Source organism: Argiope bruennichi, chromosome 8 (genome assembly GCF_947563725.1).
Source record: "Argiope bruennichi chromosome 8, qqArgBrue1.1, whole genome shotgun sequence".
Lineage (NCBI taxonomy): Eukaryota > Metazoa > Arthropoda > Arachnida > Araneae > Araneidae > Argiope > Argiope bruennichi.
In genome coordinates this window covers 57138687-57166004 of record NC_079158.1, presented here as the reverse complement: position 1 = coordinate 57166004, position 27318 = coordinate 57138687, and the positions used below count along the sequence as shown (strand labels likewise).

At 32.2% G+C, this 27318-nt stretch overlaps 1 protein-coding gene across 1 annotated transcript in view; it reads left to right on the top strand.

The window, feature by feature from the left end:
* LOC129981352 (uncharacterized) overlaps positions 1 to 21582 on the top strand; it is a 46528-nt gene extending 24946 nt beyond the window's left edge. The window contains exons 7-13 of the mRNA XM_056092174.1: positions 925 to 1138; positions 6831 to 6890; positions 10855 to 10951; positions 13442 to 13571; positions 18136 to 18314; positions 19664 to 19775; positions 21086 to 21582. Coding sequence (XP_055948149.1) covers positions 925 to 1138; positions 6831 to 6890; positions 10855 to 10951; positions 13442 to 13571; positions 18136 to 18314; positions 19664 to 19775; positions 21086 to 21297 — 1004 coding nt within the window. The 3' untranslated portion in view covers positions 21298 to 21582. The remainder of the gene's footprint in view (positions 1 to 924; positions 1139 to 6830; positions 6891 to 10854; positions 10952 to 13441; positions 13572 to 18135; positions 18315 to 19663; positions 19776 to 21085) is intronic.
* Positions 21583 to 27318: the final 5736 nt, after the last annotated feature.

Here is a 27318-nt window from a genome sequence, read left to right as displayed (position 1 = left end):
GCTTCTCAGTGTAAGCATGTGGATTCTCATGTGCCCATATTCTACAGCTATGGGTATTAACTGCTCCATGCAAAGCAAAATGAGCCTCATCTGTCCACAATATTTTCAGCAGCCATCGCGGATCCTCTTCAATTTTCGCCAAAGCCCAATTTGAGAATTCCAATCTCTTAGCTGTATCATTTGGTAAGAGCTGATGTAGCGATTGCAATTTGTATGGGTACAATTGCACTTATAGACTGTTCCCTTAGCGTGTCCATTTGCGAAGAGACATCGGGGGTGCGGACTGTTGTTAAACGAGGTGCACCACTACGTGGCCGATGACACACACTTCCAGTTTCTTCGAAACGGTGTACTAGGGAAACAAGTCCAGCAGGAGTGATCGGACCTGAACCTTTCTTCAATCTTTTCTGGCTCCTAAACTTTCGTAAGGCTTCAGCCGCCGATTCGTTGCTGACATAAAACAACTTTACCAATAGTGCTTTATCCACCAGTGTCAACATCTTAATACAAACCTTATGCAAACCTTTAGAAATGATGTGTCAATCGCTCACTCTGCCTTTCATAAGACTTTAATTTCATATTTCGACTGATTTGCTTGTGTGCAGCGCCCTCTATTGACAAATTTTTGAATTATTATTTTTTCTGTATCAAAAAAAAAATCCCCCTTTATGAGAATGATAGTTTCGCCAACCGCATTCAAATATACCCAGTCCTTCAATTTTTATGAATTTTTAAAGTATTTACAAATTTATGGGACACCCAGTATATCTGGAACACAGTTAGTAATTTTTTAAAAATTTCTTTTTAATGTGTATTTTCTTATTATCTGTGTTGTTATTTTTATCTGCTTCTTTCAATTTCTATATGGTGATTTCTTTTAAGAAATAATTTATTTTTATTACATTTGTTAAATTTTGTTTCCAGGCGCAGTTGCCTTTAGAACAGAGCATGGAACCTTCTTTATTGATGAATTGTGTCGTACTATTGAGCAATTTAGTGGTGATTTAGATTTGTTACAGATTTTGACAGTAGCTAATTACCGTGTAGCTAACTTTTATTTGAGTAAAAATGACATGAAAAAGCAGATGCCTTGTTTTACTTCAAGCTTAACGACTGAAGTGAAATTTAATAAAAAAATGTGAGTATCGAAGTTTCACTTTGTTCAATCATATTTTATAAAAAGAATTGATTTGTAAGATATTGTTACGGAACTTCAATTCCACTAAATCCGTCAAGTCACCGGGTTCGCTTGTAGGCTGTATGTAACAATCAGCCAGATCTCAATAATGAACACCGACTTTCATTAAATACGAAGATGCGAATACGCAGACAACAAATACACAGCCGTGACGAATACAGGCAACACACAGTACAACAAACAGTAGTCCACAAGTAATAATCGGTAGTAATAACACCAGAACACAAAGCGGCCAGACAGAATTCAACAGGAGGAGAGAATCTTCGTAGCTTCACTCTGCGGTCTCTCCAAATGCCTGCAATTCTCCACTGTCACTTCGCTTTAGCTATGTCCACTAGATTAATATAATACACTTTGTCAAGTTTTCGCATCAAATGCCTATCAAAAATTTAAATAAATAGTAAAAAAAATGATCTGTTCAAAAGTATTTTTACATCTATTATCTTAAGTGGCATAACTATAGAATTATTTTACAAGAAACTTCCTTTCATGTTTATTTTTTATTTCATTACTGACTTAGATGTTCGTTTATGGATTTAGGTTAGATATCAAATTTATTTACTGAGTTTTTCACTTTGTTATCTCAAAGAATCAGGAAGGTAGTGGCATAACAAAAGATAACACATTTTTTAGTAACAAATAATTTATGATGACACATGAATTTATCATATGAAATCATCAGTTACTAAAGCCATCTTAACTATTTATCTTGACGATTTGATGATATTTGCAAATAATAACATTTCACAAGCAGCATTACAATTTCACATTAACTAATAAGAATTTCGTAAACAGTTGTTTACGAAAATATTCATAATGAGTTGGCAAAAATTTTCAAAAAGAATGATGTAAAATTATTACATTACTGTTCCGTATATATAGGGGGCGAGAACTTCAGATACAGTTCACAATGGTGGGCCCATTGTGCTGTTGGTTCGAGTTACTTTCACTTCCATGTCGGGTCTGTATCATAACTGGTTAGGGCCTTTAGGACTTAGTTTGAATTCTCATCTCCGTTCTACCGCGATGACAGTCATTCAGTTTAATCCTTGCACTTCAGCAGGTCGTGACAGCAGGCAGGTTCTCTTTTATGATTGTGATTAGGAATCGAATTTAAATGACATAAAAACCATTTAACAGTGTCTCAATCAAACTGTATTGCTGATATCAATACGCAAGATTAGAACGATATTATGCGATATATCCATAACGCTGTTCGTTATTTTGAATGTCCGACAATATTGTTAAGATAACATAATGTTGTTCAGTTTTTGATTTTAGTTGGGTACACACAAAATGGAATAAAAATCTTACAAATCCATGGATGATAACTGAAGAAATGCTTCCAAGAATTAAAGTAAAAAAAAGCGGAATATATCATTCAGATCATTGACTGTTACAAACATATACTATTTAAATATATATACAAATAAATTCTAGTTTAAGTGTAAATTCATTTCTCGTAGTTCGCACCAGAGTTCCCAGAAATGCACACGCTTACCGAAGTCAACCATACACTCCCGCGTAACTCTTCCTCTCTCTTCACTCCATTTCCTTTCAGCCGTGAGGACGGAACAGCAACGTGGAGGTTAGAGGCGTTGGATTGCTTCAAAAAAAAGTCATGAAATACTTGAAAATTTCTAAAATTCAAGGAGTAACATTCAAGCAATCTGAAAAACCAGAAACAAAGTACAGGGGGGTGGGGAGGTATAATTAAACTTCCCCTATAAACAGCATCCTACAACGCAAACGGGCGAACGAATTGCTACGAAATTTGGTATATAGACTATACATGAGATGCGCTTACGGAATTTCGAAAAAAAAAGTTCCAAAATGATGTGCACTTGAGGGAGCCTTTTCCGGAAAAACTTTAAATTTAACCCAAAAAACGACCAAAACGGAATACAGAAACAATATTAACAATCTAGAATAAGAATTATAAGTAATAAAATGTAAAACCGGGAAAAACTGTCTGTCCTAGGAAAAAAAATGTCTAGATTTGCATGCTTGCGAAGAAGAGGAAGCTTTATGCAAAACAGGTTAGGATATAAAACGTTTGCAAACGTTGTCAGGTTTTATGTTTGCGCGATTTCTGGTTATAAGGCCATTTAAAAAGTCTGGTGTGTCGTGTAGGTGTTGTGACGTTGAATGACTTAAAGTACTGGATAACGCTTCATGTTCGAAACATCACAACTGATCAGTCACGATTTGTTGTTGAACACACTGCTCACCGACTTCAAATTTTGCAGGTAGATGAGGGTGGTCACATAGAGCACCTTTCCCTACATCATCCTGGACATGATTAACAACTTCTCCTCTTGTGCAATTTCGTCCTAATATGTTCTTATTTCAGCAAAATGAACTGATTTTCCCCCCTCAAACAGCGTACTGGTATTCTTAAATGTTAATATTTTTTCTATATATTCCATTTTGGTTAATTATTATGTTAAATTTAATGTTTTTCTGGAAAAAGCGCCATCTGGTGGACATTTTGGAACTAACTTTTTTTTTCTCGAAATTCCGTGGGTGCATCTCGTGTATAGTCTATATGCCATATTTCGTTGCAATCCGTTCACCCGTTTGCGTTTATAGGGGAAGGGGATGCTGTTTATAGGGGAAGTTTAATTATAACCACCCTGTATATTTATTTATTAATCCGTATTATCCGTATTTAAACATAATATTGTCTAAATCAATGCTGCGTGTTAAAAAAAAAGTTATAGAATTATCTGAATATTTTTATCTGAATAAATTTATCTGAATAGTTTTCAATTAGAGACCACTGAAAATTAGGATTTATCTTCAAATACGCTGGATATACAGTTGCTTAGGAATCAGCTCTGTTAGTCCAGTATACTGTAAATCTTCTCCACAGTATTATTCGATATTCTGAATGCTGAACAATATCGCACAGATATCGTAACAGTGCTATTGGCCATTTTGAAACAAATGGGAAGAAAACGATTAACTGTCGTATTGTTAATCATCGAAGCTAAATGTTCGAATCGAAAACGAATTAATTAATTAAAATCGAAAAAATGTAAACTAAGTGTAAATCGAAGTTAAATGTAAATCTAAATAAAAATAAATCGAAGCTCTTTCTCTGGAATAGAAATGAGAATATTCAATTGCAAAGATTTCTAAATGAAACTCTTTTATCAAGAATCCACCTTTGGTCTTTATCAAGAAGCAGTTTTCATTTAAACTGTTGAAGAATTTTATTTTCCATTCTCTTTCTTAACAGTCTGTGACAATGATATATTTGGTCTAAAATATTCATCTTCTTATGAAAAACCTGCTGATATATATATAAGACATTTGAATAAGACTGAAGACTGAGAAACTATTTTTTTTTTAAATTTAAATCTGCTACAGCAAATTTCAAGTTATCATGTGAGAATATTATTCTTTTAAGTCACGTGGTATCAATTGGACAGAGAAACATCATATTCTTACATGACTCATATTTTGTAATCACCACCATTTAGAAACGCGATGTTTTTTTATCATCTTAAAACCAATCGAGTTTTAACATTTTTTTCTCCAGGCCAGAATTTTTTCCCCGTGAAAAACCAGTTAAAACCGGTTTTAAACAATCACGTGACTATCAGATTACTTATGCGTCGATATTTAGTAAACGATGGTTGTTTTTTTTTTTCATCGCAAAATCGTCCGAGCTCCAAAACGTTATCTCGAAGACAGAATTTTTTTCATTTTTATTTATTTATTGTGAAAATCCAGTTTAAACTAGTTTGGAATGAACACGTGACTATTGTGTGTATATATATATATATATATATATATATATATATATATATATATATATATATATATATATATATATGGGGGGTATGACGGCCAAGCAATAACAAGCCCAGATGATATTTTAGAATTTAATGGATGGCAATAAAATTAGTTTAATGATGAACAAATTATGACGACTAATTTACAGGATGGAGTGGATAATAAAGTTCGGCGATAACATGCAAGTTCATCTTTTATCAGTGCGTCATAATATTTCGTCTTCGTCTTTTTGAAACACGTCGTAATCATCTCGTCTCTGCTAAATAATTTAGACTACATATTTAAATTTGAATAAGCAAAATTCTAACTGATATTGTGTGAAATATAACATCCTTTTGAATTTTTAATATTTAAATTATGTATATTTATATATTTGCTATATATATTTATATATTTGCTATATATATTTGAATATATATTTGCAATGAAATTCCGTCCAATGGGTGTATGGTGATAAGTCAAATGAACTCGATAAAGGATGACGAAGTTTTATTAGACAAGGGTGAAAAACACGAAATACTAGTAGTAAAATACAGCCGAAGCTTACACAAAGATAACACGTGTAAAAATCAATTATTCACGCTCAAATAGCTGATTAAATGACAGCAAACCACAAAAATGATTAGACAACTCGCTCCCTGATACTCCAAGAGAGAATTGACTCGATTAATTCTATTAGAGATAACGCCTTAATTCATGTATTTTCGAGAACCTTCATTTATGTTACCAATGATCGCTGAGCAGAGACGGTGATCTGGTGGAATGTGGTGGATGCTATGTACCGGGGCCCCGCCAACTTGAAAGAACTAAAATAATGTTCTAAACAATAACAGCGGGATAGAAAGAAGAGAGGAATTTAACTGCAGCAATCAAAGTGGTTGGAAATACACTATGTATTACAGTATCGTGCAAGATTGTAACATGTTATAAACATGAAGTAAATACTCTTAGGGTAATTTACCTCATCTACCATGATAGATAGCATATAGCATCCTCATAATTCGTACTATTAAATGTTTAACATTGTTAGATCTAAGCATATCCATGCCACGGAAATCCTCCTCTTAGTGTCAAAAAAGAAAAATTGTAGAAAAAAAATTACATTTCAAGAAATCATAAATAGATTGGTTTTATTGGCTATGAAGTAATTCTGGCATTGAAATTGCTTCGACTTAAGAATTTATAATTCAAGCTTCAACTGGAGAAGAAAGTTCCGCACAAATATACAATTTTGAAATGAAAACGCACAAGATATTTCAATAGAAACGAAATAATAATTGTAATGAGTTATTTCTAAATGTATTAATGTTGTTAATTTTTTTTTTCACGGTGATAGTTGCCTTAGCAAATGCTGAGGGCTTTTTCAACAGATTAAAATTAATAAACAATTGTTTTCAGTCAAGCATGTGTGCAGAACGCTTAAACGCATTTGCATCGAGAACATGTTTAAGCATCGAAAAGGAAACTGTAATTTTCTGAAGTGATTAATAACAAAAACAAAATCACGCATTAAATAAAAATGGAATAGTATTATATATTCGTATGTTTTTTTACACAAAAAAATTTAGGGCCCCAAAGAGATTCTTGCACCAGCCCTCCCCCCTTTGATAAGAATTGTCGTTAAGGATGATTGACTTTGCATCCATTCAGCAATTATTAAAATGTTTGTAAAACTCTTTTTCTTACCATGATCTTTAATGGGCAGGGAAATAATATTACAGATTCATAATAATATATTGATGATATAAATTTTTAAATCACTTTTTTATTGTTCCTTTATATGTGTCATTTTTCAATATGTAATGATTTTTTTTTTTTTTTTTTGCAGCAACAAGCCTTTTGAAACGGAGGATACCAAATTCTTTGACAACAGAAGAAGGGAATCTAAGTAACTATTCAGACTTTTTTTGAGCAATAAATTAATTTTATCTAGATATTTTAATATAAACAGAATATGTTTTTCCGCTGAACATAACAACCATATTTAAAAGTCAAAGATGTGATTTCCCCGTCATTTTATATATATATATGTTATACACCCACCTTCCTCCTGAATAAAACTGTACATCTTTGGCAAGGTTGTAAAGGCCACTGAAGTTTAATATTTATTTTCAGAATTTCACACATGAGAATTTTGTGCCTCTTAATATAGCAATAAAAACCTAATATGTATTTTTGAAGCCTTTTTTTTCTATTGATTAAAAGCAAAATTTGACAAATAACTACAATTTTAGTAACAAAATCACGTACCAAGTTTCATCTATTTAAGTCAATGTGTTTTTGAATGCTCCCGCTTTAATGCATGGGAAAATACACGATATATGTGACAGATGATCAATACTTTAACAGATTTGGTTCAAAATTTGATACGGTTGTACACTTTAGATGCTTAAGTTGAGTATCAAATTGTAGTTAAGGATTGTAACTCCATTCATTGTAGTCGTTGTATGGTTGTGCAATCACGTTTAAATGCATGCAAAATTACAGGACGATAGACTTTCAACACCTTGATAGCTTTAGTTAAAAATTTAATAGAAATCTACATACTAGATGATAAATCAGAGTACTATATTTTATTCATCTAGCTTTTAACGCTTGTAGTAATCGTATTCATCTGTACATATTCAATCGTATCATCATTCATTCATCGTACAGAAATCTCCTCTGGGTGGATTTCGTTCAAAATTTGACAGAAATTTGAAAATACCGCATACCAAATTTCACCCGTCTAGTTCAACGTCCTTTTGAGCTATTATACTCACGGACAGAGAAAGAGAGAGATAATTCGGAAAAGGCATGTTCGGTTTCAGGAAGATTTAAAACTTGAAGATTCATCAAAATATCGAGTTAGAATTTTATGAAAATTACAACACTTTGAACATGTATATGGGATGGACTGTTAAGGAACCGACATTTTCAGAGGGTTGGTAATAGGTAATAAAAGGAACAAACATTGCATTGGAGCATGATGTCTCATACCAAGTTGAGAATGGGAAAAATGCGAAAAATTCATGCACATTCGAAGACGAAAAATAGAGGAAACACATATTGCTTCAGAACGCAGAGGAAACGAAAGGTGAATGTCAGCTGCATGCATTCGTTCGTCATATATCTGATGCAAGCAGCGATGCGAAAGGCATTCGTTGGGATCATGCGCTGCGGATGATGTAAAGTAGTGCCATTTCGACTAAGCACATTTAGCATTTAGTTGTCCGCTTGCATACACTAAATGCACGAAAGAGGTATACCCTGATATACATCTGACTGATTTACGGTCGAGAAAATGGTAGTATGCGCTTAGCGCAACAGATGGAACAACAGCAGTATAAGAGGAGATCAATCAAGAACTGCAGAAGACAGAGACCTTCCATCAGAAGAGTGTGATCTTGGGTGAACGTGGAATGGGTTCTTTCTTTAAATGAAGGAACTCGTGCTGCAATGGTCTGCCGATTCCCCGTCGACTGGCACACGAGAATTTACGCCTGAACTTTACGTTCAGCATACGGCTCTTTGGAATTGTTCTGCATAGTGAAAAGTTGTACCCTCTGAATATGTAAAGATTACCGTTCCGAACCGAAGACGATTATCCCAATCGTGAAAGCTTGTGAGCTGGATGACATCGTGCCAGACATCATCACACATTCTAATCTTCAATTTAATACCATTGTTTTATTTACTGATGAGCACAGTTTTAACACAAGGAGGCATTGTCGATATATATATATATATATATAGGAGTGGGGGGGGGCGATGGATAAACCTCATGCCAGTGTATCGTGGAAATCTCAACAAAGGTGTAGTGTCACAGTATGGCCAGGAATCACCACTGATTATGTCATGAGGTCGTACTTGTTTCCCGAAATCAGTGCATCCAGCCCTATCTGAATGTTACATAGTGTGCTGATTGCAATGCAGTGAGACATGAGCTTCATGTATGATTTTGCCCCTGCACATTTTCAAGCGAGGGGCATTTTTTCCTCCATATTATATTCCCAATAGGGTGTTGAATGAGCGAGATCCATTATTTGGTCATTGCATTCTCGAGATGTCAATTTTTATGACATTTTCCAATGGGATTATCTTAAATCATTGTTTATGTGACATCTATGGGCACACTGAAAGGCCTTTTAGCATGGATTGTTATCGCTGCGGTAGACATCAAAAAGCAAAAAGCATACTTGGTATTTTCGAGCGCGCCCGGAAATCATTTTTAAGTTGTCGTGGATTATAAAATGACTTCAGAGGTAAATACTTAAAACAATTCTGTGATAATTAATCAAGTAAATCTTTTTGTAGTTATTATCATACTTTTTATTGTTCCAGTATAACATTGTAATCGTCTTCTGTTTTTAGCTATTATCCCTCTATTGCAAAATTTGTTCTTCAAATTTCTTTTAATAACCTTTTGAGTTAGTCAACCCATTAACAAAACATCCAGTATATATATATATACAGGGGTTGGACAAAATAAGGGAAACACCTTGAAAAATCAACAAAATATATTTTAATATGGTGTAGGTCACCTTTTGCGGCAATTACAGCCTCAATTCCCCGAGGTATGGATTCATACAAATTGTGAATTGTTTCCAAAGGAATTTTAGTCCATTTTTTTAGCCTCCTTCCAGTTCTTTTAGAGACGATGACGGCAAAAATCGATTTCTGACTTGAATCTCGGAAATCGACCTTAAATGCTTAATAATGTTGAGATCTGGGGATTGTGGTGGCCAGATGAGATGCACAACTTCATTAGAATGTTCCTCGTGCCATTCTTTAACAATTGTAGCAATGCATTATCATCTTGAAAGATGGCGTTCCGCTCTGGAAACAGTTCTTGAACCATAGGATGAACTTGATCGCCCAAAATTCCTACGTAGTCTCGGCTGTTGATTCTCCCATGAAGGGAAATCATTGACCAGGCGGATTTCCAAGAAATAGCACCCCAGATCATCACAAACCCCCCGCCATGTTTTATAGTTGGGAGGAGGCAGTCCTGTTGAAATGCTTCTTTCGGCTGTCTCCAAACGTACACTCGGCCGGAGGTTGGAAATAGGGTAAACGACGATTCGTCAGAGAAAATCACATTTTTCCACTGCTTGAAGGACCAATTCTGGAGGCTTCTATACCACTTTAAATGCTTTTAAACATTTGTCTTTGAGACAGAGGTTTTGTAATTGCAGATCTTCCGTGGAATCTAGATTTTTGCATCTCTCGCCGAAAAGTTTTCGTGGAAACTGGGTTCTGGGGTTATTCATTGAGCTCTATAGTAATTTTAGGAGCCATGATCTTGCGATCCTCTCTAACAATTCGATTTAGAGTCCGACGGTCTCCAGCAGGCAACTTCGATTTTTGGCCATACCTGTGCTTTGCTGAGGACGTTTTTCGTTCTCTTTTAAAAGTAGTCATTACTTTTGGGACAGCATCTCTTGAAATGCCAAGCATTCGGGCAGTTTCTGTTACCCTAGCGCCTGCCATATGAGCATCAACAATTTTACCTCTTTGAAAGTCCGTGAGGTCTGTCATTTTTATAAGGTTATAACCACTTTTTAAAAAATTTCTGTAAAAAAACAGATATTTTAAATAAACATATCAAATAACAAAAATAATAAAACTAAAAAAACATTAAACCATGTTAAGTTTTGATTGTTTATAATATTCAAAGATTATGATGCCAAAATGTTAGGTGTTTCCATTATTTTGTCCAACCTCTGTATGTGTGTGTGTGTGTGTAAAATATAAATGAGAGTTCGTTTATTTTGTGATTTTCTTTAATTCCTCTTACTCTTGCTCTATTCTGTTGTTTTTCTTAATTCTTATATTTTTTAAAACGTATATATTGGTTTATTTTCTTTTAGGTTAGGTTTGCAGAGTCTACAAAATCCATTGGCGGATAAGCAAACATACAGAATCCAGGAATCTAAGAAGATTAAATTTCTACTTTTGTTAAACACGGTATTATTTTTTTAATTTTTGTTTGTCTATGTCTGTTTTTCTTGACAGTTATCTTTACTGTTTTTTACTAAAAAAAATCAATATGTGTCATATGCCAGTATTCCTTTAGAAGCCAACCGTTCACAAGAAGGCATTGCCAGTATATATAACGTACACATACAGACGATGGATAAAACTTTTTTCAGTGCATAGTGGAAAACTAAACAGAGGTTTAGTGTCATTTCGTTAATTAATAAGATTTCAATTTTTGCAAATTTATTTGGTGTCCAAGATCATATATTTTATTTTACCAGCCCAAAACTCTTTCTTAGTCGGACGGCTGTAGACCGTAGTCCTAGGATGATTACCAACTTCTTTCATCCATAAGAATAGGATTTCCTCTTTCCCAGTAGGCGTAGTTATGGCGATTTATGTTTCTATTCAATTCAAAGATCGCCTCATCAAGACCTGTGGAGGTTTAGTTAGTTTAGTTAACGTGCCACTTTTAAAGCAACGCTAGGGCTATTTTTGGACGAACCTCGTAATTTTGAACCACGGTCAGATGACAAGGACGACACCTGAGCTGGCTGATACCTCCCAACTTCCACACCACACCAGAGAGAGGGTGTTTGGCCCAGGCGGATTAAACGTGAACTATATCCACTTGCACGACGGTTCTTCGGTGGAATCGGGTTTTTCGAACCTGAAGACCACCGGTTCTGAAGCCGAGACCTTACCACCAGAGCACCGCGGCCCGTGACCTGTCGAGGATATTGTGAAAATTTTCAGCTTTAGAACAATAAGGTTTTAAACTGTAATGATTACTTTTAGTTTTGTTCGAGTAAAAATTCAAACAGTACAAAGCCTTTTTGTGGGACACTCTGTATATTTAATAAAAACATAAGGAATTCCATATAATTCATACAGTTTTATTTCAATTTTTCTTTTGATTATTATTTCAGAGTTATCATTAGATTTGTTATAGTTTGAAATTGAGAGTCTTATAAATTATTTATTTAGATACTCATCTTATTGCGTATGTTATTACTGTTTTAGAATTTATGTCACATTTCGGTTAAATCAAGTATGCATAATGCTTTTTATGAAAAGTGATACATTTCTTGATGTTGTGCTAAACTTAATAACTCCATATATTTCTTAGGATTATCTTAAAATCTGAAGATTACATGGTGATAATTCTAGAAAATAAATTACTGAGTATTTAAATAAATTAACCAATTAAATATGCTTATGTTGAAATTAGAGACCCAGCGAAATTTTTTTTTACCAAGTATCCATAGTATGTCTTTGTGTCATTTAAAATATGTATTAAAAAGCAACAAAATATATATCAATAAAAATGTGTTAGAAAAATACGATTTCCATTCTAGACATTTTTGGGATGTTATTTTGATGTACTTAAATCTTTGAAAAATATAGCTAAAATCAAAGCATTTTAAAATAATTTATAACTAACACAGCATGATTTGAGAAATTGGTTAATTTTTTCACTCAAAAGAAAGTTTCTTAAAGAATTCTTAAATTTAGATTTTAATTGTTTGGATAAGCGGTGGATAAATTCTTGAACAAGAATGAAAAATATATTAAAATATATATAATATTGTTAAAATATTTTTTAAATGTGGTTATTTTCTTATTTTATCATTATTGTTACGGATTTACTTTCACCGTCGGGGTTGTATTCCGATTTGTTGGTCGATGAAATAAACAACCCTTTAGTGACAGACGACGACTTTTATTAAGACGAAGACGACAAATATACAGCCGAGACGAACACAGCACACAAAGCAGCCAGACTGAATTCAGCAGAAGGAGGGATTCTGTGTAGCTTCACTCTACGATCTCTCCAAACGTCTGCTATTCTCCACTGTTTCCTCGCTTTAGCTGTGTCCAACTGCAGACTCACTACTAAATGACTGGCTACTCCACACACGACTCGATGCTTCTTCCATAAAAAACACCAGGACTGGGCACACAGTTCAATTCAGTAAATGCATGAGCTCCATACAACGCTTGCACTTCGCTGTCCTCTCGATGACCCTATATACGACTCGTTTCACGACTATAATTGACTACTCAGCTTGAGACTGCCGTTCTTTTATAGTTCTCGAGAGGCAGGCAAAGAAGATTCTGGACCAATCAGACGTATCTCAATTCCTGTTGGCCGAATTGCTAAAATTCTCGAAGTTTTTAGTAATATCTATTTTGTCGCCAAAGTCCCCAAATTCATCGCCAAATGATCATCAAGTTTGAGGTCAAGCTCTGAGATCACTAACGTGGCTCCATTCAGCTCCCAACAGAGCTGATCGTAAAACGGTCTTTCCAGTGATTGAACTAACCGTGCTGGGAATCAACAATACGGGTTTGTTCCAATATTAATATATTTAAATAGCAAGAATTGCTTCATTTTAAAATTAACAACAATATAGTGTTCTTGTATAATACAATAAAAAACCTGCATGCATAAGCAATTTACAAATTATTTTTTAGGAAAACAATTTCGAAAGTTGTTTGCTTCAATATGTTTATATTTTATGGACAAGTATAATTAAGAGAAATTATGGAAATGAAACATTCTCAAACTGGACAGAGGAAGAATTAATGGATTTTCTGAAAGAAGGTTAGGAAAAGCTTTTGGTCAAAGTAATATCTTTCTTTGCTTGAAATATTTTCGACTTTTTCTGTCAGATATCCTTCATGTTCTTTAATTTCTTACTTTCTTTGAATGTGTCAGATATCCTTCATTTGATTTAATTCTTATCTTCTTTGTATGTGTCAGATATTCTTCATTTGATTTAATTCTTATTTTCTTTATATCTATCAGATATCCTGCATTTCATTTAATTCTTATTTCCTTAATATCTATCAGATATCCTTTTCATTTAATTCTTATTTTCTTCATATCTGTCAGATATCCTTCATTTCATTTAATTCTTATTTTCTTTGTATCTTAAGTTTTGTTTTCGCAGTGCATTTAAAAATTATTTTTATATTTTCATTTGCTATAGCATACCTATTTACAAAAATACTGATAAACTAAATAACAAATTTTAAACAATTAAACTTTAAAATATGGTAATTTTTTCATCTACAAATTTTTTAATAGCTAATAAATAAATAAAAAAACCTTTGAGTTTTTTTTTATGGGAAGAAATTTTCAGTTGAAAATATGAATTTGAATCAATATTCCAAAATAAAAATACAAAAAGTCATTAATCTGAATTCTATAAAATAAAACTAAAGGATATCCCAAAATTAACGCAAGATTTGAATTTGTCACCATTCGTGCAATAAAATGTTGGCAAACCTATTAAAAAAAACATTTGACAACTGATAATCTAATGTTTGTAAAAATGGAGCATTACACGATAGAACAACTTATTTTCATTGTTGAACAATATTTCAAAAATTGTCAAAATTCGTCAGGCCACAGTACGAAAATTTGAGAATTGGCACCTAGGTTGTGTGATTTAACACCATTGGATTTCTTTTAATGGGGTTATTTGAAGTGAAATGTCTATGCCAACAAGCCTACAAGCACGCGTGCATTATAGGAGGAAATCCAATGCTGCATCAAGGAAATTCAGCCACATTTATGCAAAATGTTCATGGAGAATTTCGACAAAAGAGTGAGTGAGTATGTGCCAGAAAAGGCATGGAGGTCATTTGCCCTATGTGTTACTCCATACATAACCCTATCCTCTACACTTTACGTTTCAATAAAAATAAAACAATTTAAAGAGAAAAAAAACCTGTTTTTTTATTTATTTATTATTATTTTTTATTTAAGTGAAATTTTGCGTTCACACATTGTTCTGTCTTGTAACCCTACATTTTTACTAACCCTAAATTATCAGTTGTCAAATGGTTCTTTTATAGGGTTGCCAACATTTTACTGCACGAATGGTGGCAAATTCAAATATTGCGTTATTATGTATAAACAAAACATTGTAATCGTCAAAAAAAAAAAAAATGAACTCTAGATTTTGATGAATTTTCATTTTCAAACTACCATGAGTCCGAAAAACACATTTTTGGCATTATGTCTATCTGTCGGTCTGTGAACATTACAACCCTGAAGCTCTTTGAACTAGACAGATGAAATTTGATGTATGGAATTACTACTAAATTCGCAATGTCTATTAAATTTTGAACGAATTTCATTCGCAGGAAATTTGTCTAAACTAAAGCATAAGCGCTAAAATTTATATATATGTATGTAATGATATTTTAAAAATTAATTTAAACTTAATTAATTTCCTAATTTTTTTCAGCTTAATTTAGCCCATATTGACTCCATTATAAAATGTTCTCTTATTTCTTGATCCAATTCCACCTGTTTCATTTAATTAATGCAACGGGAGCTCTGTAAAATTGTTGCCATCGCTAAAGTTCCCACACTCAGAGTGAAGGGATAAAAAATTGTCGAGCTAAGATATTCTTTTAAAGGATCCCTATAATTCCCTTACCTAATTCAACACGTATAAGGAAATCCCTATGAAAATCTCACAGTATATAATCACGGGGATAAATTTTTTATTAGCTTTTCCTCATTTTCACTCTTGTGTCGTTCTGTGTTGATGTGCTTGTGGAAGTTGCATTGGGTAGGATAGAACCTTAGATCTTGTGGTTCGCAGCCGAGTAACAAGACCACAAGACAAAAGTAATTACTTGTGTCCCGTAGCTGTTAGCTGGCTTATAAGCTTTCACCACATGCTCATCGCTTATGTTTGCGGATGGAAGGAAGTTAAAAATAAAAATAAAGGAAGGAATAAAAGGAAGTTAAAAATTCAAAGTGTCTTCCCTGTATTCGGCCACAATTCTGCTTAAAAAATTATATATATATATATATATATATATATATATATATATATATATATATATATATATATATATATATATATATATATATATATATATATATATATATATATATATATATATATATATATATATATTTCAGGAGCACAAATAATCTTTTTTTTTCTTTGCATAAATGTTATTAATCCTTTAAATATTTTTTTCTTATTTTATTAGTTTGCAACTTCTTTTTTTATTAAATTGTATTAGTATTTTAATTAAAAATTCACTGAATATTTTATATGTTGGTGGATTATGTGTAACCGCTAATTATATTATATGATTTATTTACACTTGTACTAAAATGCAGACTCTCGGATTGATTTAATATCAATTTATAAATTTAAGAGATTATAATTCGATGCCCTTATGACGTGCATGCACAAAGATTAAGGAGATAATGGGTGCAAAAATCCATTAAAAAAATAAATCTGTTGCTGTCATTTGTTCGTTTTTATTACGTGCTTGAAATATGTTTTTCACTCCTAATAAACTGTTATAATATTGCGATCAAGCTGTAAAGAAAATCTATTTAAAACTTGATTTTGTTGAGAATGCATCTTGCAAATTTAATGCCCATTGTTAAATTTACAAATTGTTACTCTATAGCATTTTCAATTTTTTATGTTAAATTTGGAAGTTAATTACTCAAATTTATCTGAATTATTTTCTAAAATTCCAAAAACAAAACATTTTTACATTTTAAAAGATTTGATTACATATTAAAAACAATTTATATTTTTTTCAAAATTTCATTTCTTAACATTTAAAATTAATTCTTAACATTTAAAGGCAAAGTAGCTAGCTGTTTGAAGAGTTTATGTTTTATTTAAAATGTGCTATTATTTCAAGATGAAATAAAAATTTCTAGGTCTATTCGGAAAGTCGAGAATTCGGTTTCATTGTACCGAAATCCACAACGCTGCGGTCGGCGTTCCGCGCATGCGCACTAGTCTTTCTAGTTCGCTGGCTCTTAACTGGCGCCGTTTTATTTGCTGTATGTTGTGTTTTCAATTTGCTGTACACATTTAAAATGTTTAAGACAATTACTGATCCCGCCGACTAGGAGATTCGTGCGGTAACTCGGTTTTTGAATGCAAGGAATGTGAAACCGGCTGAAATGTATCGTCAAGTTAAAGATGTTTACGGTGAATACATGATGAGTGATGGAATGGTGAGAAAGTGAGTTAGAATGTTTAATGAAGGTCAAACAAATATCCAGGATGAGGCTCGGAGTGGTCGGCCGTCTCTTGTCAACGATGATCTAGTAAGGAAAGCTGATGAAAAAATCCATGAGAAACGACGTTTCACAATGACGACGTTTTCAGACGAATTTCCGTAAATTTCACGTACTGTTTTGTACGAAATTGTTACATACCGCTTAGGTTATCACAAGGTGTGTTCCTGATGGGTTGGGAGTAAGTTTCTATGAAGAAAATATAAAAAAAGCTGGTAACCCGCTACGACAAGTGTTTGAACATTGGCGGAAATTATGTAGAAAAATATAGGGTGGTTATAATTAAATTTCCACTTTGAAAGGGTCATAAAAAGAAACTATTGGACCAAATGTTATCAAACTTGGTAATAGTTTAAAGAAAGCCATGGAAATTTCTTTCCCGCCAAAAAAAGTTCAAAAACTCACCACCAGGGGGAATGGCACTATATACAATATTGTTAAGCAAAATAGGACATGAAGACATCGGTTTAAAATGTGTTTGATCGTTTCTGAAACGTGTTACAAAGCTTGTGCAATGTGGCTTTCACCATTTTCTTAAAGCAAGTTAAATTGCATTCCTGCATTCTCAGCAGAAGCTCTTGGCATATCAGGAGGAATGTTACGCACATGTCGATACATCGCATCTTTTCGTTCAGCCAAATTGTTTAGTTTATTAACATAAACAGTGCTTTTGAGCTAACACACAATGAACATGCTTTGTAACACGTTTCAGAAACCATTAAACACATTTTAAACCGGTGTCTTCATGTCGTTTTTTGCTTAAAAATATTGCAAACAGCGTCATTTCCCCCTTGGTAGTGAGTTTTTGAACTTTTTTTGGCAGAAAAGAAACTTCCATGTCCTCCTTTAAACAATTAATTTGGCCTCCTTTAACAAATTTGATAACATTTGGTCCAATAGATTACCTTTTATGACCATTTCAAAGTGGAACTTTAATTATAACCATCCTGTAGTTAGGTATGCTCTTTCATGTAAAAATAAAATTGACTTGAAATTTTTTTTCTATGTTCTTTTCCGAATACGCCTCATATTGTAAGATAACTAACTGCATTATGCTCACAAACGACTAATTGAATAACTTTTTTAGTTGCAGCTCGAGACTATTCTAATACAGATTGTTTGATTTGCTTCGTTGCTTGCCTGGCAAAAGAGGATCGTTTGTGCGATAGCAAAGGAAATTACTTCCAAATGCGGAAAATCATCGAAACCTTCACTGGAGATGTGTGCAGTAAACTTCGAGGAAAGCCTAAAATATTTATTTTTTTGGTATGACATCAATTTATTTCATTGTTATGTTTAAATATTTTCAAAATCGGAAATCTTGAAATGATAATTTAAAACAATTTTATTTAAAATTCCAATAAACTTTCTCATATACGTAATATAGAGGAAGAATTCTAATGGGCTAAAAATTCGAATTGGTGATTTTGACGAATCTGCACGTTTTAAACCTCCCTGTGTTGGAAGTTTAGTTTAGTTATATTAACGTCCAGTTTTAAAGCAACGCTAGGGCTATTTTGGAATGGACCTCGTAATTTTGAACCGTGGTCAGGTGACAAATATGACATCTGAGAGACCCAAATCTTTCACAGCCAAATATTTTTTTACCCATTTAATTCAATCATTTTTACTGATAGTTTTAAGTAGCAAATTTTGACGAACTAAACTGTCTAAAAACAGTTTAATTTGAATGTATTGTGTATAAAATATGAACAAAAGAAATTGAAAAGTGATTTTAAACGAAAGAAGATGTCAAAACTTTTCTCAATACATTATAAATAATATTTAATTATGGGATTGGACAGTTTTTAGAATTAGAAAGTAACATAAAACTTACAAATGGTAAATTAAGTTGGAATATTACAAAAATAATTCATATTAATTTAAACAACACTTGATTTTAACCTTAGTTTGATGCAACTGTTATACTGTTGTGAGTTATTGTTATACATATGTGAGCAATTGTTATACTGTTGTGAGTTATTGTTATACATATATGAGCAAATCGTTATACTGTTGTGAGTTATTGTTATACATATATGAGCAAATCGTTATACTGTTGTGAGTTATTGTTATACATATGTGAGCAATTACTATACCATATAATGAGAAATTACTATACCATTAAGCACGCCCTCAATTTCCTGAAGGTTTAAAATATTATGGAGGTCGAGTTACCACCAACGCAGTGATGCTTTTTACCACTTAAATTAGGGTTATTTGCGTGGGCCGCGCATTAATGGAGGCTGTTTTACGCTCAATATAGTGAATAATAAATTGTCGTGGCGGCCGTTCATTCAAAGCACCTCGTATGCAAGTAGTTCAGGGATAGTGTATCTATTCTATTACTTATTTCACTGGCGCATTGCTTTTAATGCCCATTTATGTATATTAAAATTTCCAATATTGAATTTTAGTTTATGAAAGGATTTACCTAATTACATGGTGCTTGTTTTTTTTTTCTTTTTTTTTTCATTTTTAAATAAAATTTATTTATGTCAGATTGCTTTATATCCTATAGAATAAATTAAATTTATTATACAAATTAAATTTCTCTTAGATGCTGCGCCCAAACTTACAACGAACTTACAATAATCTGTGCTTCATAATTTCAGACGTCTGCACCAAACGACAAATCTTCTGTTTGTGCTGAAACTACAGATTGCAGGGAAGACAACCTTATCCCAATACATTCCGATCTTCTTGAAGTAGTTATTACTGTTCAAGGTATTGAAAAATATCCCAATTATTTTTTAATTAATTTAATGCTGTAATTCGACACAGATATTGATTATTATGTATATTTAGTCTCGACTGAAACTCAAGCAAATTTGAAACTTGTTATTTCAATATTTACTCAGTCCTATATAATATTTATGTTGTTAACATCTCGTTTTATCAACTAATTCAGAGTATTGACGAATTTAAGCATTTTGTGGTTCTTGTCAGGCCATATTTCGTGGCTCCTTTTTTACTATTCGATGGAGAAAATTAACTATCAATGATTTCTTAAAATATCGGCTCATTCAATTGATATTCTCATTACGGTTATAAAGGGTTTCAAACGATGAAAGGATTTGGTATGGTATAACACTCTATTTTCAAGAATCGGGAAAAAAATACAAGAGACATTATTCCAGACATTACTAAATTAAAAAAGAAATAAAAAACATTGTAAGAAAATGACAAAAGTTCAAAAACTGACAAAAGTTGAAATTTCGACATATGTTAAAAAACATGACTTTGATGTTGCAATAAAATCTGCAATAATGCAATAAAGAGTGACAAATTTGTCATTTAAAATAAAATCTTATTCATTAAATTAAAGTTTAAAACAAGGAAGAGAACATGTAATTGGATGCGATATAAATTTTAAAAGTGCTAAAATATGAAAAAAATATTTTGTGAAGCAATTAATAAAAGAATCAATATTTTTTTTTTTTTTAAATGAGTGTTAAAATTCGAATTACTGAGCACGCTTTGTCTGTAAGAAAATACCGAAATTAAATGTTTGACACATTTTAAAAAGCATGATTTTGAGGTTGCGATAAAATATGCAATAATGCAGTAAAGAGTGGCAAATTTTTCATTTCAAATAAAATCTTGTTCATTAAACTGAAGATAAAATCAAGGAAGAGAAAAAATATATAATAAGCTAATAATTAATCATTGCTTTCACTGCATTAACTGCTAGAGGTCCTGGATTGATTAAGATAAAAGAACTTCACAAGTAATGCACGCTGTACTGAAGTGAGACGCATTTTACAAATCAACTGATACTTGAAATGATTTTCAATGCCCCGTTTCTTTTTTATAACTCAAAATACTGGTGCTGATGCCGATTACGTAATTGGGATTTTTCATTTTGCAATTTTTCCTCGTGTTTTATGCAAAACTTTAATTGTCTGTAAGTGTAAAGCACCATATTTTCCCCTATCGGCAACTTTTAGAACTAAACTTTTTTCCGCGGATTTTTTTTTTTTTCTAATGATTTTCATGTTTTACAAAATAAGATGTATTTTTTGTATGTTTCACAGATTCAAACCAATTAAAAGCTGTGATAGAAAAACTATCTCAAATTTTAGGAGGAGAAAAATCTGAAGATGTTTTTACTCAGATGACCAGGATGAATAATGAACTTGTTAAAAATTGCGGATTTCACTCCCTTTCGACCAAGAAAGCAACATTTTCTATAAATTCTACATTAACTAAAATTCTAATTTTAAACAAACCAGACTCTAGAAGTTAATGATTTTGTATTTTTTAAATTCATTTTGAAAATTCACCTGAACTTAAATAAATTGTGCATGCAAACATAATGCACGTAAAATGCTGTACTTGGAATGTCAATACTTCTTTATCAATTTATATACAATATGTATTGTATTTTTTAAATTATGATGTTCCTACTTTTAATTCATCATATTGTTTTTTATTATGAAGTTATTAAAAAATGATAATTAAATGAAGAAAAAATGAAATTGTTCTATTGTGTATATTTAAATGGGTTTTTTAAAATAAATTATTGTGAACACATTTGTGTCATTATTTTATAATATATTTATTTTATTTGATAAGCAACTGTTAGTTTTTATTGTTACGTGTTATAGATTAAACCAGGCATTGCTCTTATACAAGATGTAGTAAAGAGGGCTGTCATTTTTTAATAGAAAAAAGCAAATATTGACATTTTCAGTTATTTTTGGAGAGCATTAATGATCGAGATCAGATATTTTTGACAGTATCAAATGTTCTCGATAGATGGCACTCTACTCATTCATATTATCTGTGTGGTAATTTATAGCTAAGAATTAGATTTGATTTCAAAAATGGTTGAAATGTTGTTTAGTGTGCCCCCGAGTTTGTCGCCAATATAGTAACCGACCTTCTAGCAACACTAATGCGGTTTTGTTTACTTCTTTTTATAATGGTTGAGTTGTACATGAATTACAACTATTTTATGAAAAATGTTAAATTAAAATTAATAAAAAATATCTATTAAAGTTTTTAATTTACTTCTATATTATAATTAAAAGTTTTTTTATTATTAATAAGACACCGCAATTTTATTTTTAATGTGAATATACGAACAGAAAATATTTATTATTTTGCAATTTTTAACTGTCAGTACGCGCTTTAAGAAAACGTCTGAATTCTTAGTTTAAAAATCTTCTCCAATGAAATTCCTTGCAGTTCTTGTAATTCTTTTTGTCCTCTGATGATTCTCTTGATAATTTGTTATGTCGGTAATTGTGCAAGGATGGATGTCTGTTGAGTGGGATAGCATACAATATTTTAAACCTGCAGGATGGATGAAAGGTGAGTGGAATATATATATTTTTTACGAGTTGATGAAGTTAGGAAAAGGATGCATATTTGAAATTTTATATGAAGAATGCTTGGATTGCTTCTTCCTCCGTTATTTTCTTTCTTTTGATTATGCATTCTTCCTGTTATCCATACAATACTTATGTTCAATGTGTTAGCGAAGCTACTACGTTTTATACACTGCTGCTAGTGAAGCAGTAGGATGTTTTTTTCAGTTAAAAAATTCTGCCCGGTGCCTTCTTCAGATGCCAAAGGCATCGCATGCTCTAATTGTTGATCTCTGCACAACAGACCGGCGTAGCTGGTTTGTAAAAACTTTTTTTATTTCAAAATTGTTAAGATAAGCAGCGATAGCGATTCCAGGGATTGTTTGTTTATTTTGTCCGCCATCTTTATTGGCGACTTGATATCCTTGGCGCAGCAAGGGGCACACTAATCTATACTTTTACCAGAAGCACAACTGTGAAGTAAAAGGGTAGGTAATGTTGACTTTTTAACTGAAGGGATTAAGGCTAATTTTCTAATTATTTTAAATGGTAAATTTCCTGATGCAAGACGAAAGAACGTAATAAGTGGAATTAAAATGGATATTGCTGGATTTAAAATCTTATAACTTTAAACGAGCAATTCTTGTATATACATTTTCTTATTTCTTGTATCTCGGGAAACAGTTCTGATGATTTGAATCAAATTTTACACTTGGATAAGATTTTGCTTTTAAAATTTTTCTATGCAAGTGCCTTTTCTGAAAAAAAAAAAAAAAAATGCAATTTTACACATGCGCATAATTTTTTTTTTTTTTTAAGTAAACGTTATGCCGGTAACAATTGAGACTCGTTTCAGGACTATAATTGACTACTGCAGCTTGAGACTGCCGTTCATTTATAGTTCTCGAGAAGCGGGCAAAGAAGATTCTGGACCAATCAGGCATATCTCGATTCCTGTTGGCCAATTTGCTAAAATTCTCGAGGTTTCCAGTAATATCTATTTTGTCGCCAAACTCCCCAAATTCGTTGCCAAATGATCGTCAAGTTTGATGTCAAGCTTTGAGATCACTGACGTGGCCCCATTCAGCACCCAACAGAGCTGATCGTAAAACGGTCTTTCCAGTGATTGAACTAACCGTGCTGGGAATCAACAATACAGGTTTGTTACAATATTAATATATTTAAATAGCAAGAATTGTTTCATTTTAAAATTAACAGCAATATGGTGTTCTTGTATAATACAACAAAAAAACTTGTATGCATAAGCAATTTACAAATTATTTTTTAGGAAAACAATTTCGAAATTTGTTTGCTTCAATATGTTTATATTTTATGGTCAAGTATAATTAAGAGAAGTTACAGAAATGAAACATTCTCAAACTGGACAGAGGAAGAATTAATGAATTTCCTGAAAGAAGGTTAGGAAAAGCTTTTGGTCAAAGTAATATCTTTCTTTGCTTGAAATATTTTTGACTTTTTCTGTCAGATATCCTTCATGTCCTTTAATTTCTTACTTTATTTGAATTTGTCAGATATCCTTCATTTCATTTAATTCTTATTTTCTTTAATTCTATAAGATATCCTTCATTTTATTTAATTCTTATTTTCTTTATATCTATCAGATATACTTTTCATTTAATTCTTATTTTCTTCATATCTCTCAGATATCCTTCATTTCATTTCATTCTTATTTTCTTTGTATCAAGTTTTGTTTTCGCTGTGCATTTAAAAATTATTTTTATATTTTCATTTGCTATAGCAAATCTATTTACAAAAATACTGATAAACTAAATAACAAATTTTAAACAATTAAACTTTAAAATATGGTAATTTTTTCATCTACAGATTTTTTAATAGCTAATAAATAAATAAACAAAAAAAACCTTTAAATTTTTTTTATGGGAAGAAATTTTCAGTTGAAAATATGAATTCGAATGAATATTCCAAAATAAAAACTAAAAATACAAAAAGTCATTAATCTGAATTCTATAAAATAAAACTAAAGGATATCCCAAAATTAACGCAAGATTTGAATTTGTCACCATTCCTGCAATAAAATGTTGGCAACCCTATTAAAAAACCATTTGACAACTGATAATTTAGGGTTTGTAAAAATGGAGAACGCGATAGAACAACGTATTTTCATTGTTGAACAATATTTCAAAAATTGTCAAAATTCGTCAGGCCACAGTACGAAAATTTGAGAATTGGCCCCTATATCGTGTGATTTAACACCATTGGATTTCTTTTAATGGGGTTATTTGAAGTGAAATTTCTATGCCAACAAGCCTACAAGCACACGTGCGTTATAGGAGGAAATCCAATGCTGCATCAAGGAAATTCAGCCACATTTATGCAAAATGTTCATGGAGAATTTCGACAAAAGAGTGAGTATGTTCCAGAAAAGGCATGGAGGTCATTTGCCCTATGTGTTACTCCATACATAACCCTATCCTCTATACTTTACGTTTCAATAAAAATAAGACAATTTAAAGAGAGAAAAAAACTGTTTATTTATTATTTTTTTTTTATTTAAGTCAAATTTTCCGTTCACACATTGTTCTGTCGTGTAACCCTACATTTTTACTAACCCTAAATTATCAGCTGTCAAATGGTTCTTTTTATAGGGTTGCCAACATTTTATTGCCCGAATGGTGGCAAATTCAAATATTGCGTTAATTTTGGAGTACCCTTTATTTTCACTTGTGGTCGAGATATTTGGAGTATTTATTGACTTGACAGAAAATTGAACTACATTTTTGCTTTCTTGTACATTATGTATAAACAAAACATTGTAATTGTCAAAAAAGAAATGAACTCGAGATTTTGATGGATTTCTATGTGTAATTCTCTTCAAATAATACTCGTTCTTTCTGGTGAACACCATTTTATTTTCGGGCACATTTTTTGTGTCTCTTCAGGTAGACTGTTATAGATTAGGACACCTCTCACAATTGGATGCCACGTCTAAGTGAAGCTGTAACACGTGAAGCTGTAACACTATGTTTCAAACTACACTGAGTCCGAACAACACATTTTTGGCATTATGTCTATCTGTCGGTCTGTGAACATTTCAACCCTGAAGCTCTTTGAGCTAGACAGATGAAATTTGATATATGGAATTGTTACAAAATTGTAATGTCTATTAAATTTTGAACGAATTTCATTCGCAGGAAATTTGTCTAAACTAAGAATAAGCGCTAAAATTTATATATATATGTAATGATATTTAAAAATTAATTTCCTAATTTTTTTAGCTTAATTTAGCCTATATTGACTTCATTCTAAAATGTTCTCTTATTTCTTTATCCAATTCCACATTTTTAATTTAATTAATACAACGGGAGCTCTGTAAAATTACTGACATCAACAAGTTCACACACTCAGAGTGAAGGGAAAAAAATTGTAGAGCTAAGACATTCTTTTAAAGGATCCCTATAATTCCTTTACCTAATTCGACACATATAAAGAAATCCCTATGAAAATCTCACAGTATATAATCACGGGGATAAATTTTTTATTAGCTTTTCCTCATTTTCACTCTTGTGTCGTTCTGTGTTGATGTGCTTGTGGAAGTTGCATTGGGTAGGATAGAACCTGAGACATTGTGGTTCGCAGCCGAATTACAAGACCACAAGACAAAAGTAATTACTTGTGTCCCGTAGCTGTTGGATGACTTATAAGCTTTCACCACAGACTCTCCCTCCAGTGAGTCGGAGGTGAGGCGAACGATATGGCTGGTGATGTATCGTGGCTGTTGAGTTTAAGAGTGCCATATACAGAGAAAGAAACCCGATGTCGACGAAAGCGCCACCTATCGATGGGGGGATAAGGCGGTGACCACACTAATGACGGGAGAGGCTTAAAAGATTTGATTGACAAGCCGAATAACAGCCAACAAGAAAAGAATTCCTAGTCCCCAGGAGATATTGCTGTGTGAAGAGTGTGACATTCAGAAGGTCAACCGACCCACTGAGCTGGCCCCAATAAAACTTTCCCTTACTCTTTTTCGAAAACCGACAATGTCTTTGTACATCACGAGAGGGGTTTGGTGGAGTTAATGAGTCACCCAAACTTGTTTGGAAAAGATACTCTGAGTTGGATATTTTAGATTTTCTCTGCTTGCACAGAAAATCGTACCGAGGGCAGCGTGAATGTTAGAAGGACTCAGAACTCAGCACTGATTAATTATTGAAGTACTTCGACTTTGTGACATTTAATTGCTCTTCATAATTCTGTTAATTAATATTAGAGAATCCTGAAATTTAGAAGGAGTAATTGAATAATTTAATATTTATAGTATTTCGTTTGACACGACTTCATTTTTAACAATAATTGCGTTAATTAATTTCTCCATTCAGGAGGATCGGGCAAGATCTATGTGCCTATGAAAATATAAGACCTCGAACTCATCCCCAAAGAATGGGTTCAATCCTTTCTCTCAATAGTTTTAGTACCTACAGCGAATTTTAATAAAATGTCCCTAAATTTTCTTTAAAATTTTATAAGTAAATTATTTATTTAAAAAAATATTAAATAAGCTTAAATGAGAAAGGGAACGAACAAAATTAAGGTGAATTTTTCAACTCATGAGACGTATATGATATGACCTAGTGTTTCTGCGTAGCTGGGATGTTCCTACTTTGTGCCTGATTTTCGCAAAAAAGAGAATATCCTAAATTTTAATTAAATGACTCATTTGTACCATATTGAAAAGAAAAAATAAATATAATTATTTTGAAAATAATGTTAGGATAAATTCCAGGGGTGTTTGTGCTCCGGGGAAACCCCGGAATTCCGGGGATTTTGAACTTCGATACCCGGAAATTCCGGGGATCGTCGTTCAAAAGGAAGTAGGAATAATAATGAATTATTTATTTTGATCTGGGTAATTTTGTTTGCTTTGAAAGCAGAAAACGCAAGGTCAGTGTGTGTGGTGAAAACTTTTCCTTTCT